The sequence below is a fragment of the Poecilia reticulata genome, chromosome 21 (assembly GCF_904066995.2).
Source record: "Poecilia reticulata chromosome 21, P_reticulata-male-v2, whole genome shotgun sequence".
Lineage (NCBI taxonomy): Eukaryota > Metazoa > Chordata > Actinopteri > Cyprinodontiformes > Poeciliidae > Poecilia > Poecilia reticulata.
This window is the reverse complement of record NC_088850.1, coordinates 19,318,986-19,334,412: the sequence shown is the minus strand read 5'-3', so window position 1 is coordinate 19,334,412 and position 15,427 is coordinate 19,318,986. Positions and strand designations below refer to the sequence as shown.

The 15,427-nt window shown below is 41.2% G+C and overlaps 1 protein-coding gene across 18 annotated transcripts in view; it reads right to left on the bottom strand.

Annotated features, from left to right (window-relative positions):
- The window catches only part of nrxn3b (neurexin 3b), a 394,647-nt gene that overhangs the window by 41,163 nt on the left and 338,057 nt on the right, over positions 1-15,427 (bottom strand). For 10 of the 18 annotated variants that reach the window (XM_081602067.1, XM_081602068.1, XM_081602051.1 and 7 more), the window contains 2 exons: positions 5,380-5,469; positions 2,931-3,241 (listed from right to left, as the gene is read on the bottom strand). In XM_081602067.1, coding sequence (XP_081458193.1) covers positions 2,931-3,241; positions 5,380-5,469 — 401 coding nt within the window. The remainder of the gene's footprint in view (positions 1-2,930; positions 3,242-5,379; positions 5,470-15,427) is intronic. The other 8 variants (XM_081602057.1, XM_081602064.1, XM_081602059.1 and 5 more) reach the window with 1 other exon arrangement.

Below are 15,427 nucleotides of genomic sequence, written 5' to 3'. Positions count from 1 at the left end.
AATAAAATAACCTGACCAATTAAAAACCACAAAAAAACAAATGCCAATTCTCTGCACAAAGTCAATAAAAAGTTGTTGAAAATGTCAAGCTGGTGCTTTTTTCCCCCCTGGTAATAACCCAGGTGTCCCACAAAACAACCAAAAACGACAGCAGTAGTAAGAGAGAATAAAAAGAAAATGAAAGGTGTTTGTCATGTCGGTGCATGTCCCTCCCCACAGAGCCATCATTAATTAAGCGTGAGATTGGTCTCTCCACTTCACACCCCTGCCTCTCGTCCTGTTGAAGCAGAGATGTCAGGGGACGAGCCGCTTCTCGTCTCGGAACGGCAAAACAGGTAGACTCGGTTCAGTGGACCTAAAATAGACATCTGTGAACACACCCCGGTCGCATACACGCACGCACACACACACACGCCGCACACACACACACACACACGCACACGCACACGCACACACACGCGCACACACCCCCACACACACACACACACACACACACACACACACACACCCCCACACACACACACACACACACTTTAGTCCACTCAGGCACCCCGGCTTCGGAAACAGCTGCTCATGTGCTCGAGTCCAGTACCGCGACAGGGGCCTATAGCTCTTTCCAGCACCGCAGTACATCACTAATGATAGCTCAACTCCCTAAACTCCCCTATACTACCCAGACGGGTGGGGGAAATCTGCCAAACGGGTACAGGTCCCCTCCTTACAGCTCGCACCACGGTGTCTGACAGCCGGCTGGGGAACTGTAAAATTAAAGGCCTCGGCAAATGAAATACTGCGACGCGGCAACGTGAATCAAAGCCAGGCCTGTCACGGTGGCTGGTGGAAGAAGAATGACCAAGTCGTGTTCTCAGAAGGAATACAAAAATAAAATGGAAAGTTGGAGAGGGCAGGCAACTACATTGTTATTGTTGAGTTACCAAGGAGCATTGTCTGGCGTCTAATGGAGGCATTACAGATATCGACGGGAGAGGTATTTGCTCGTTTCACCTTGAAAAGTCGAGCGCGTTGTCAAAAAGGTCTTTCCGAGGAAGAACTTTATTGACTTCACTTGATATTAATATTTGCCTGAGACAACACAAGGCTTCTTCTTTATGATGTGACCTTGCTGTTACTGCCAGAGACGGTAATGTATCTCGGCTAAGTCATCATCGCTGACTCATGGAGGGGAAGGAAACGGATTGCTTTGTTTCTGTCGCGCATCTTTCTGTCTTCACTTCGACTTCGGCCTGGCATTTTGCACAGCCACTCCCGTGCAGAGGAAGAAGTGCCAGCACTGACATGGAGGGTCATCATGACTACGTAGCAGACAATCTGATGCCGAGGTGCAGAAGGAGATAACAGTGGTCTGTCATCCACAACAGCCAAACCTCCCCTCCACAACAGCCACGTCTCACTCATGAGGGAGAGTTATTGCTTTAATATAGACAATGAAGGGTTCAATTTGTGCTCCGGGTGTCAAAGGACTGCTGGGCGTGATTGCTTTCTTGGCACGGCTGTGACATTCATTGGCTCGGACTCGGAGCGTATTGGAGGAAGCCCTCTCTCTCGGTCCTGAAACGCGTTGCATGACAGATAAGAGGTGGAGGAGAAGGGAGATTGGTGGATGGGGAAGCAGAACAGGCACGGCTCGTCGAACAGCAGCACTTCGATCCCTGGCAGAATGAGAAATACAGTGTCCTGACCTTGGCTGATCAAGCAGAGGGGGGAAAAAAAAAAGGAAGGGCAGACGTAATCCAAACCGCGGTCCGTTCCAAAACCACATTAAATAGTAAAGAGAAGGGAATGGTTCTCGTGTTTACACTTTGGGGCATTTTTAAACCTTTAAGCGAGAACTGAAACTCCATCTGTTCGAATTGTTGCTTTTTTCCACAAAACACTAAAGTTGTTTTTTATTTTGTAAGAATCCTATTTGAAAGGAAAATAGTGCCTACTGCACAGGATATTTATGTTGTTGGCTTTGGAACATTGCTAAACAGAAAAGGTTAAGATAATACCATTTATATATGAGCGGTTTTTATTAGTACTGTCAATCAATTAAAAAATTTTATCAGATGAATCACACTCAAGCACCGTGATTAATCACGACTATGCTTAACTTTGTAAGCTTGAAATGTTAAAGAAAATATTTAAGAAATGTCTTAATTTCTCAAACTCAACATCTCAGTTTTCAAGATTTTTATAGTTGGGAAGCTTTAAAAGAAGTTATTTTGCTTCAAACATAATTTAGAAATGTTAACTATAGGCTAGCTGTGGTTTGGTGGAAGAATAATTTGTCGTTGCTGCTACCTTGGTTTCATCTAAAAGTTCAACAAGATGTTATTATTTTTAAAGAATTTCTTTGGTACTAGTGGACTTTATTTGACAACAATTTAAGGGAAAGGATGAAAGATAAGTGGCTAAGGAGCTGAGGACGGGATTTGACATCTGGACACATCAACGTCTACAGTGTCTGCTCTAACCATCGTGTTTTTTTTAAAAGCAAAATTTACCGCTGAGCATACAACTTTTCACTTGTGTTTGTGGCTCTGCATTGTTGACCGCAGTACAAGGCCATGTAACGTGCTGATTTGATTTCAGGTAACCCACTGCGGGAGAAAGACTGTTAGGTCAAAATAGGTGATGCAATTAATCTGCATTACTAATATTAACACGTTAACGTCGACAACTTTAGTTTTAATGCAACATACATTTGCATATTTCTACACATCAATTTCTTCTGTTGATGTCCAGCCTGGATTTTGAACGCATCTTCTTTCCACTCTAACAACCACCGTTGTCAGGGAAGAGTGTATAGGCTGCTGCAGCTTCCACACATGCTAGCGTTAGCCTCACGCCCTCAGCCGAAAATCACTTGGGAACCGATTTATGTACACCTCACCACGTACACCTTCATTAGTCCCAAAGATCTGTACCTGAATAGACGGTGGCGAGCGCTGTTTGCGGGTGGTTGTAGTGGACAGCGTGGTGGTGGTCTCAATGAAGGTGGTGGACATCTCCGGAGGCATCGAAGTGGTGGTGCGTGTCGCGCCACGGCTGGTGGGCACGTCTCCCACGAGCCGCACGCTCCCGTTCACCTTGATGTTAGGGTGGCCCTCAGCGGCCATGTTGAGAACCTTGAGGCCGTTGTAGTAGAGGCCGGAGAGCTGGCCTTGGTAGGGCCGCTTTCGGTCGTTTCCTCCGATAGAAATAGTGGCCTGGGTGTTGAAGATTGTCAGCTGCCGGCCTGGGACAGGAAGAAGAGCAAAATGGTGAAGAGGCAAACAAGAAAGGTATCTAGTGCAAGACATAAAGGCACCTGTCACTTTGCCCCTTTGCCAGTTTGTACATTTTTAGATTTGGTCGTCGTACACCAAACATTTTCAAGTACAAAACTCAACTACAAGATGTTTCGTAACAACAACATGGTAGTTCAACATCAAGAAGATTTAGTGAAGTAAGTCCGTTTGTATATTTGTCTTTAGTTACGCAATAAATAGCATGCATGATATGGTTTGTCTGGGGGTAAAAACTTATTATATTTGGTTTGTACTGTCAATAGAATCAAACAAGAATCCACATCTCAGTCGATTAAAAAAAGAAGTTTCAAAAATAACATATAAACATATATAATGATCAGAATACTAATTTACAAGGAAGAAATTAACTACTACACACCTTAAGACAGACCTGTGCAAAGTAGCTTTTGGGTTTGAATTGGAAATAGGAAGGAACTTTAATAGTAACGGTTGGGTACAAAGTTGGCGATAGAGCAATTTGACAAAGAGCCCACAAAGGTTGTTTCAGTAAACAACAGAAATTACCTCTAAGTGCAACATTTGTACATGATTTACAGGGATACAAAAAAAATGCTTTTGTAAAGCAATGTATTGTTTCAGTTCGCAAATAAATTAGGTTCTAAATGATGAGAAAGAACTGCACATTTACTCAAAGCAAGTAGCAGAGTTAAATAACCACTAAATAACCTACGATACTATAAACACATTTAAATGGAGAACATGCAAATTTGAAAGTAACATCTAAAAAAATGAGCTGGAAAGTTTACTCTATGGATAATATATTCCCGACTAAACGCTGGACTTTGTGCAGGGAAATGATGAATAAATACACACACGGGCTTTGGCGTGTTATAAAGACAAAATGAGTCCTAATGTGCCGTGCGAATTTGATTAGACGACGGCTAAATATTACAGTCAAAACACACTGCTCATGCATTAATTATGAAATTGAAATGCATGGAACTTCCACAAAACAAGAATCATAATTACATTTCTCATTTGTGCAATTTACAAACTAGCAACACTGCAAGCTTTGTTCCACTGGGTTTGCTATACAGCACAGAACACATTAGGTATGGAGGGAGACGGGGCGTGGTGGGTGGAGGTGGGGGGTGGCGTTCATATCACAGAAAATGAAATAACACGTGTGGAGCCATGCATGCAGCAGTAATGGGATATTTTCTTTTTTCTTTTTTGTCTCCCAAAACCTGTCAGTGTTTTTAGCGGTTGTTAAAGGGACTTTATGAAAAGGTTAAGACGTTTATGTGCTGTGAATTTTAAAAAGGCAGTTTATAGTGGCATTACGTAGCGCGAGAAGGTCGTGTTATGGTGGTGGAGGGGGGGAGGAGAGCGGGCTCCCTCGACATCCGCCCACACGTGTGTGTGTGTGTGTGTGTGTGTGTGCGTGTGTATGTGTGTGTTTAAGACAGACCGGCTTCGATAATCCAAGCGATTAATAAGTGTGGCTCTGTCGGGCGGCGGCGCACCTTGGCGCTCGCGCAGTGACACTCCGCCGTCAGAAAGCCTCCAATTATCTTTCCATCATCAAAACAGGTTGGATTTCCATTTCGTGTGATAAGTACACCAAGATAAATTGCAGCAGAGAGGAGCCCCACCCCTCACACACACTCCTGTTATTAGGGAAGTTTTCAGAGGGGGGGGGGGATATGCCAGCTGATTAGTTTGTTCTCAAACACTGTGGAGGTTTTGAGTTAGAGGAGGTAGAGGAGCCTTTCTCCTCTCCAAACAATCACCCTGCTGTAGCTGCAGAGCTAATGCCTCCTCTCAGTCAAATTCAATGTGAGCAAGAGAGTCTGATCTTTCTGTCGCAGTCCCTTTAACTGGGCACCATGATTGGACAAGATATAAAAACAAAAAAGGTGATGATGGCAAAAAAAAAAACGAGGGGTAAAAAAAAAGAAATAAAAAAAATCACATAAAAATACGATTTATTTTATAGATTTTTTAAGGGGTTTAAGGGATGGTTTTCTCATTCTCGGAGGTTGAAAGGGAGCAAGCCGATGAAATGATTGGAAAAAAAAATAAAAAGAAAGAAAAACATTCTAGAAGTTAAATAAAGGTTTACCTTTCTCCTGAAGCCAATCCTCTACTGGCCGGGTATATTTGAACGGGATTTTCTTATTTGCCATTTGATAGCGCTCAATGTCGCTGTTGCCTTTGGAGTTTGAGAGTTTAACAAACAGCTTGAAACAGTTGGCAACAGACAACAAACATTTATACAGTGGTTTATGATGAGGTTTAGCTGCGTTTAGAATGATTTAGAAAAGCTTTAGGTTTTTTTTTTGCTTTCCACAATTTAGTTGAACTTTAAGCTTTACATTTGTTTAAAACACTCCACATTCAAAGAATTACACATCATATGCATGAAACAAAAGCAGAAAATCACCTGCAGGAAAGAGTAAAAACACAAATACAGCAAACGCATCATAAAATACATGATATCAGATAAATGAAGTACAAACAAAGCTTAACCGGTTTTCTGAGAGGTAAAAACTCGGTTAGTGTGAGCACTAATTCTCCCACTGGACACCATCTGATTTTTTTTTTTTAGATTTCAAGAGGGGCAGCAAACGGTTTTGTGTGACTCGTCGTTTGGACGGATGGAGCTTCGAGAGGAAAGGAGGGCAAAGTTAGGGGAGCAAAGAGGTAATTCTAAGTATGGCAGACCCACTGGGGGTGAAATCCCACAGCGGCACAGATTTCAAGAGGACAATGCATACAAATGAGATCATTACTGACTTAGTGGGAGGTCTTTTGGGGTAAAGAATAAAAAAAAAAGTTTTTAAAAAAAATGCTGCCATACTTGCTTCTCTCGAGAGCACAGCTAACATGTTCCAAGTATTTATAGCCCCTTACATTTTTTCACACTTTTCCGACGTTCCGACCACACACCCTGAAATGTATCCCAGTGGGATTGTGGAAGAGGGGCATAATAGTGAATCAATTGAAAAGGACGCATGGCTTTCAATAGCTTTTAAAAGTAAACTCTGAAAAGTGTGGCATGCATGTGTTTTCAGCCTCATCTGATGGTAACAAGATTCCCAGTGTTGAAAGAAAGACGTTGAAGGTCTGTTTGGAGTTTGGAACAAGCATTGTACCTTAATCAGACGAGACCACAATGAAAAGTTTTTCACCTACATGCAAAGCAACGTGTAGCAAACAACTTAAACTGTACATCATCATGGTGGCAGCATCATGACGGGGGGACTGAGGGCTCTTAACCACTACAAAAAAAAAAAAAGAAAAACACTTTAGTCCTGTTTTTGAAAGAATACATTTTCTTGAACATCCTGGATTTATCCAAAGTTATGAAAAAAATATAAAGTTTGTAACCTAATGACAAAGAAACACAAAACAGTCCACTTTTGCCTTTTTGCTATCTTTAAATTAGTATTTTTACAATTGAACTGCTCGATATTACTTTTGATTAAAGGGACAGTATCATGTATACTCCACATGGTGCCATTTTATATAACAATCTATTAACTGTGTTTCCTCCATTTGTTATAAAAAAAGCAGCATACATCAAATATGACTAAAGAGAAATTTGACTTTGTAATTTGGTGCCTTAAAATTGGGCTTCTGTCTCTTTAAGAAGCTCCTGCCTTCAGCACGTCGTCACAACAATGCTCCTCCTTCAGGCCGTTTACAACCATTCTTAGGAGCTTTGAACTGAGAAGTAGTTTGTATGATGAGCTCAGCAGATTCGCAGTTCCACCAGGTGTCTGCTAATTGCTGCTGGCTAGTCTGAAGGAGCTTCATGGACATAGGCAGAGCTTTGTGATAGTAAGTGTTAAGGCATCTCAAATGGTTGCCATGGGAGATTCAAACATGCATTAAACAATCAAAGCAACACTCCAGGTGTGTTTTGGATGTGGGAATTATAATATGATATACAGCTCACCAAAATTAATGCTACATAATCTCTCCTCTTTAAAAAAACAAAAAGTAATATATACCCAACAAAAGGGCAATAAGGGCCAGACTTTAAGCCTATTATACAGATTCCCAATAAAACAAAATAAAACACTAAAGTTTGTAGTTGTAACATGAGAACTGCTACAAACATAAAGGGTGACGATAAGTTGATTATAAATATAACAAACCACCTTTTGGAGAGAAAGTGGTGAGTGAGAACTTTGTAGTATTTCTGGCGCAACACCTTCCCCCACTTCGTGTGCCACGTTTTGTTTGACAATGGCGGTCTGTCGGGAACGGAGGATTGAGACGTGGAAGTCTGTCTTCAAACGACACAAAGAGCCCGCAAAGAATTACAGATGACAGCATGACGTCAGCCAGTAACCCGGCGAGACGAAAAAAAAAAAAGGAACGGAAACCCTTCATGGTATATTAACGTGGTTTCATAACTGCGCAAATGTGCAGCGTGCAGTGTTGTCTCAAGTGATTTAGGCGGTGAATGTTAACTTTACGTGAGCGTGTGGGGAGGGAGCCGCCTGATTGGACGCATATCGTATTCTGCTTGTCCTCACACCCACCCGGTGCGCAGTTCAGATATTTGCCTTCATTACAATAAATTACACCGGGCTGGGAACGCAACACAATCACACAAAGCCGCAGCGTTCCTTCCTACCTGCCTTTCTTTCTTTTTTTTTTTTTTTAATATTCAGAGGAAAATCTAGCCAAGTGCTCCGTTTATATCCAGCTGGGAAGGAGCGTGATTATGGCTGTGAGGGAGCTCAGGGAGCTAAAGGACTGTGTCAGTAGTATGCCAGCAGGTTAATCAGCTACGCGCAGGACTCCCTCCTCCTCCCTTTGATCTCAGGCAGGTTTCAGGTGGCAGCCAAATACATTCTCCTCTGGACAAGGGCCACAGAGGAAGCCATTATGGTTGGAAGTGAAACCAGAGGACGAACGGGAAAGTTGTGATATTAATGCAGCAGAGTTTTCATTTTTTTTCTTCTCTCTCTCTTTCTCTCTCTGTTTTTAGCTACTTGAAAGTGTCCTCTGAACCCCGAACCGGAGAGAAGAATCCATGAGCTCGTTGCGGATTGCTAATGGCAACAGTCCCAGTTACAGCTCTCGGACTGTTCCAGGTGATTAATGAGGTTGACGGATCTTCGGTAATGAATACAACACAAGCTAATTGTCCACCTAATGAGAAAAATCTCTATAGTTTGTCAATTTGATATTCAGTTTTCCAGAGGTGACTCCGCACTGCATAACCTTGCCAATAAAGGTTTATTGTTGATCATAAAAATCTGTCTGCTTTTCAGACTTTATCGTTTTGTGGTCAGATTGTTCTTTAACATTCAAAGATGGTGAATAAGAGACAACAAAATGAGCTCACTATTACCTTGTACTGAATGGGAAGTATTATGTGTATTCCAGCCACAATGTGCCATTTTATAGCATAATCAAGTCACTGTTACATTCAGTTGGAAAAATGCTGTATATATGTATCAAATGTGCCTTTAAAGAAATGTTACTTTCAAATTGGGTCTCTGTCTCTTTAAAAACTCCTGCTCTTCCTGAAACTCCACCTTCAGGAAGCCATCACAACATGGCTCCTCTATTAACTCTTTCCTTACGTTTTTACTGTGAAGCAGCTTGTATAATGAGCTCAGCTGATGTGCAGTTCCACCAGGTGTTTGCTAATTGTTGCTGGCTAGTCTCAAGGAGCCGAGTCTGATGTAAAAGAAGATCTTTGATTTAACGGTGAAGCATTTTGCTATATTTCTATTCTAATCAGGACCAGCTTCAATTATTAGGTCGAAACCTTCATTTCTAGTCATGTTTATTAGCTCACACCCAGGCTGTCGCTAAAATAACACCCATATGCAACATTTCCTCTCGTGGCAACTTGTTTTTCTTTTTTCTTTTTCATTTCAACAGCCACATATGTGCAAAAGATTAATTAGAAATGTGCTCTTTTCCACAGCGACGTAGTATCTCACCGTGCATATGCTCGAACTGAGCTAACCTTTTTAATCCTCTAATAACCTATTTCCCTTATGTTTAATAAGATTTATGTACATAAACACTCTGCTTGTACCTATTTCCACCCTCCTGCATGCCTTCACCATTTGATTTTCTCCAAGCCAAAACAATGTTTAGCTTTTTTTTTTTCTCTTTTTTTATTCCTGTCGGTGGCAGCCATTCAGTCAGCACAAACACTGGCAGGGCGACAGTCATCTGCTGATTTGCTGCTTCGTTCTACTCAGTTTGTTTGCCAGACTGATCTCAGCAGGGCTCCATCACGGGGGCCAGAGCCGAGAGCACATCAGAACAGTGAAAATGTCTACAGTGACAGGCTCCTGGAATTTTTTATTTTTTTAATTCTTTTTTTAAGGGAGGAGGGGAACGTTGAGTGTATTTAATACTGTCCCAAAACAGGCTCAAATCTGCAGCTAGCCGCTGTTTATGAATACCCATCGCCACCTAGTTCTTTAAAATCTACACCGGACTTTCACCTCTGGCGCTCTCTCTCTCTCTCTCTCTCTCTCTCTCTCTCTCTCTCTCTCTCTCTCTCTTTCACTCACTGTCCTCATCCTCAGGTCATTCATTCTCGTTCTTTTCTTCTCATCCAGTCGTATTCCGCTCCTTCATTTTCTCCCTCTCCGTGTCTCAGCAATCAGCCCGGCGCACTCATCTCGGGTGATATAAGCCTCTTCAACTGTCATCCATCTACTTTTTTCCTCATTCACAAATGCATTTCTCTCCATCAGTTCACACGCGTCTGCTTTTTCTGCCCTACGCCAACGAATGTTTTCTACTTTATCAAAACATGTTTTTTTGTGTGTGTTTGTTTGTTTTGGTTTCCACTCCGGTGAAAAGGGCACAAAAGCAGGGAGTGTATTCATCATTTATCAGGTCATCTTCCGATGATGTTGCAGGAATAAATTAGTCAGGCAGAGCTCAGAGCAAAAAGAATCAAAAGATGGTGTTTCAGATAGGGCTAACTGCGTTTGGCCCACAGACACACTGGGATTTGTCTCGCTCATGAGGAATTGTTCATTTTTCTCCATAACTGTGATTCTAGAAAAAAAAAAGAAGATCATCTGATGTCTGTGTCAGGTTGTAGAATCGTACATCCATATGTGTTTTAAAATGAAAGCGGGATTGTTGCTGCTACGGCTAACTGGCTAGCGTGCGCCACAAGAGATGAAACGCTTGCACGCACACACACACGCACACACGCAGAAAGACGTAGCTTCCCTCAGGCACTGACTGAGTAGTTAGGCTAATGGCCATTCATCTGAGACAATGCGTGAACCGCAGCCAGCTCAAGGCAAAAGGGCGATGTGCAATTTCTGCCCGGTTGGATCTTGTAATTCTTTGATTCAAAGATTCAAACTCGTGCACAAAAAAAATAAACGTAAAAAAAAAAAAATCGAGACCGTGTAATCAAAGAGTACAGCGATTCTGAATGTTATATAAGGAAATTGGAGCCCTCTCACTAAACAAAAGGCGAGCCCCTGCAGGAATGTGGGCTGTCACACAAGTACACGGGACTGCAGGAGAGATGCGAAACCCGTGATGAGCTGCGACTGGAAGGAGGAGGAGAAACACGGATGGAGGAAAAAGAAAAGAGGAAAAAAGAACAGAGATCTGAGAGGTCTCCGACAGAGGGGGGGAGAATAATTAGAGAAAAGGAAGAGACAAAGCAGTCAACACTCGCGCAAATCCAACGCCCACACGCAAACGCGCACGCATAAGCCCCCCCTCTCCTCCCGAAAGCCTGACGGAAACGTTCCTGTATGGGATCAGAGTGGAGGATATTGTGCGGATGAGCGGCGCTGCTGAGGACTCTGATTTCTTAATACAAACAGCATTAAAGGGTTCTATTTTTATGTTGGGAAACCGCTGGGTGAATGTCAGCCTGCGTTCGGCTGCGCTAATAAAATCTTGATATCTCGGGAGCGCAGATGGCTCAACATCAACAATGTGAATATTAGTATCCTGTCGTGTTTTCCATCAAATAAAATAAGGCTAAAATAGACGTTTTATTCCCCAGCAATTAAATTTAGACGCTAAATTCACACCAGATCTTGGCAACGACTCCGAGTAATCGACTGATACAAACAAATCAGTCCACAAAGGAAGTTTTGAGCAAGAAGATACGATACAATACGGAATGAGTATTGATTGATTATTTGATCCAATGGTGGCCTGTTAAATGGTTTCTCTTTACCAAAGAGTTGTATATTGTTATGATTGATGAAAGTAAAAAAAAAAAAAAGTTATGCTGTTGCCACATTTTCTAGACTTCTGAACGTTGTGGTGAGAGTCATTGGACTGTTAGGTGGAAAGAAAAATAATTTCACCGCCTCTTGAGATTTCTGACAGTAAGACTTGAAATAATGAGCAAAAGTTTTCCAAGAGATTCAGAAAGACCCAGAAATATCAGCTACAATTTTCCCCATGAAAATAAGTAATTCACTCAAATGAAATCTCCTTGCAATTTCAATAGGATCCCCTTATAATTATTTTAGAGCAGGGTGTCAATCTCGTTTTCATTTTGGGCCAAATCAAAATTGTGAATGTTCTTAAAGGGCCGGTGTTTTGGGAAGATCCATTTAACAGCAAAAATAGCAAATAGCTGTTTTTTTTCCAGCATTCAATAAATGTTTCTTACAACTAAATAATATTGAACAGCTGTTCACACTGATCAGTCCCTCCAGGATATTGTGGTTGTTTTTACAGTTTTGTAAAAATCAAAAGAAGAGATTTTTTAGAATTATTTGTGAGGAATTTGTACGATATTTGCGCTACCGTATGATGTTAATTGTGACTTTTTATTAACCGCCGTAGTGGTCATGGACTATAAAGTGACATCAAGAAAGGCTGATGTCACTGAAATCCAATGTTTTTGGCCAATTTTGAGAAAAATTTGCAGTAAAACTCAGAAAAAAATGTCGATTTGCATAAATTTTGTGGATTTGTGAAAAACCAGAGGGCCAGAAAAAAAGGTCACGTGGATCACATTTGGCCCCCGGGCCTTGAGTTTGACATATGTGTTTTAGAGCAAAATATGCCCTGGTACAAGTAGGCAAATAGCTTCTTCACGTAAGAAAGCTAGTAAAAATAACAAAAAAAACACAAAATCCTTTATGTACACTCACTGCGCAACACTCCACTGCTGAAGAAAATGCATGTTTAGGCTTTGCTGATGAATATTTTGCTTTAGACAGTGAAATATTGGGAGGGCCTCGTCAGATCAGCTGAACTCGTTGGGCGTCACTCCACACACCACGTTCAAAGGAAGAATAGTTTTACAAAATCACCCCAAAAAACACCAAAGGCTTGCAGGTAGAAGCATCACGGTGGAGTCTGATTTATAGCATTTGGTCCTGGAAACTTCATATTACTGAAAGGAGGAGGATGTTCTTGATAAAAGTCTAAAGAGAAAACAAGTATGGATTTCCAAATGAGACAATTTGAGTGGTATTATGGGTCAAATTCACACCAGAGTAATGTTTGTGGCCTGTTTCTCCATGCACATGTCTTTAAGTACGTTCACTATCTATTTTCTGTCATTCCAGTTTCTTTCCCCAGATAAAATGATATCATGAACTATTTTTACTTGGCTTGAATGTGTAGATTACCGATGTGTGATGAGAATGTTATATTTCTATCATTTTCTAACAAAAAAGATAGAAATATATTCAGTAAAAGACCATTTTTATATCCAAAGCACTTGTTAACCTTTCTTGTTTTATTCTTGAGAAATGTTTCGTGTTTTTGCTGCTATCCCTACTCATCGGTTGGCCTGCTGAACACCAACTTTAGCTAATAAACTTTGCTTTTTTATAATCTACTAGACGTTCAATCTTCACTTTATTGCATTTGCTGTCTTCGCTCGGTCTTGACAGTGTTTAAGTGATTCCATCTATTTTTTCATAAAGCTGATGTTCCCAATTTGTCAACGCTGCACCTGTTGTCAAAACTTGAACGCCTGTTTCTCTCTGAACTGCTGACTTACTAATGAAAATAGAAGCTAAGGCGTATAAAAGCTCTCAGACCGTCTTATCAGGCACAGCAGGGAAATAAATCTAACGTACAGTAAATATCTTATCGAGCTTATTTGCAACCATTGTTCAAACTTTTAGAAATGTATCACCTAAGCTGTGTACACCGAACTGCAGTAGGCGTAAATATGCTTTTAACATACTTCCTCTGTCGCGTTAGAATAATTTGTCACCGTAATCTTGGTCCTGGCAGCACTACTGCAAACTACATCAGCAAACATTTTAAAACTCATCTTTATTTATTACCTGTGGTTATAATCAAAAATAAGTTGCATGGCAAAAAAAAAAGCTACATTTCTTAACTTGGCTTTTTTTTTGTTACCCCAATGTGTCGTTTTTGTAGAGAAGAAAAGTTCTTTGTTTTTATACTGTGTATTTGTACATATTCGCAAAACTGATTCATATCTGCTAACTGATGCAATTGTCCCAGATCCTGGCTTTAAAAATTCATTTAATGAAATATAAATGATTGTTATTTGGATGTTTCTAAACAAGATGTGAACTTAACGAAGTTATAAAAACAAAATGATACCAAGGAAGTTAAAGAAAAGTTTGATTAAATCAGAATGTTGTCTGACTCGAACCCATCTTTTGCAGAATCCACAATGTTGGCACAAAAAGTAAAATTTTCACCCCTATACTTGTATACTGGAGCATTTTGGCCGCTATTCCTGTTGAGCAAAGCATTAGGAGTTAGAGAAAGCATGAGCCTGGACTCTAATATGCAATTACTCACAAGATGTGGGGTGAAGACTTTTATAGGGCAGAAAAAGGGAAGGGCACTGAGGGTTCCTGCAGCTTTATTACCAACTCTTAGGATGGGTGCAGAAGTCAACTGCAACACTTTTGATTGCCTGAATACAACAACTAGTAGACAGAAATGAGATCTTCATAACGTCCGGGGGTAAAAAAAAATCCCCGATTGGCTAATGATAGTAAAATTTGGTGTGAATAAGACTGACATGACACTGTCATAAACATGAAGGAGTCTTTATGAATGTCTATGACTGTTGTCATGAAGTGTCATTCGGTAAATAATGACACTTTTAATGCAAAGTTGCTGTAAAAGTTGCATTAAACGTCCATTAAAAGTTCCAACTTTGTATTAAAGTGTCATTATTTACAAAAGTACTTGGTGTTAATTTTTGTTTAAAATAGGTAAAGAAAAGTCTTTCGACCTTCCAGTAAATGTGCTTCAGTAAAATGTTGAAAACAAAAACCACTCAATAATACCACCAGCACGCTTCTATAAATCTAATTTGTTGATGTTACTTTTTGACTCCACAATGCATTGGTTTGTTTCATCGTTTTGCCCCATTACTCAGGCTGGAATGGAGTTATGAAACCTGTCTGAAGTCATCTGGTCAACTAAAAGCGAAAAACAGCCAAAAGCAAAAAGAAAGCCCGAGACAGAAGAAATTAGCGTCACCTGCGCTGGCTCTGAACCAAACCACCCGGCATGCCAGGTTGCGCCAAGAAAGGAAGCAGTTCTGGTGAAGACGTGCTACTGGGAGCATCATGTGGGGGCTAAAGTGGTCAACTCAGATCTGGTGTCTTTTCAGAAGTCTGCGGTTTTTCTGTTTGTTTTTGACCGAGTGTGCACCTGATGTATCTCAGTTCATGACTGCACCCTTCCTTGGTAGAACAACACAACCAAAGCAACCGCAATCTTGCTTTTACACCACTATTTTACAAAGATAGTCAAGGAAGTTCGTGCCACCTTATATCATGCCATCTAAATTGGAGAACATGAAAGAAGCAAACACTGTAGCTTTCTGAAAGTTGGGTGACTTCCAAGACAGAAATTGAGGAGAGCCGGTCCAATTTACCAGACTTGAGTAGAAGCAGGAAGAGATTATTCTTCTCATCCTTCCACTCTGTCAGTCTCTCCTCACTTGGAGAGCAGCACACAGGTATCTGCTACAGAGAAGCAGAGTTCCCAGACCTCCAAACGGAGCGGGTTCTGTTTGATGAGCCTATTTGTATTCTGCCGCCGTGCCGCTTCTGCTGACCTGGGAATGAGAGATACAGGGAGGCAGCGGTGTTATCTGGCCAACAGGCCACCCTAGGTTCTCTGCCTCCTTCTCGCCTCTCCATCGACCAAAATGCCTCTCGGTGCCTTTG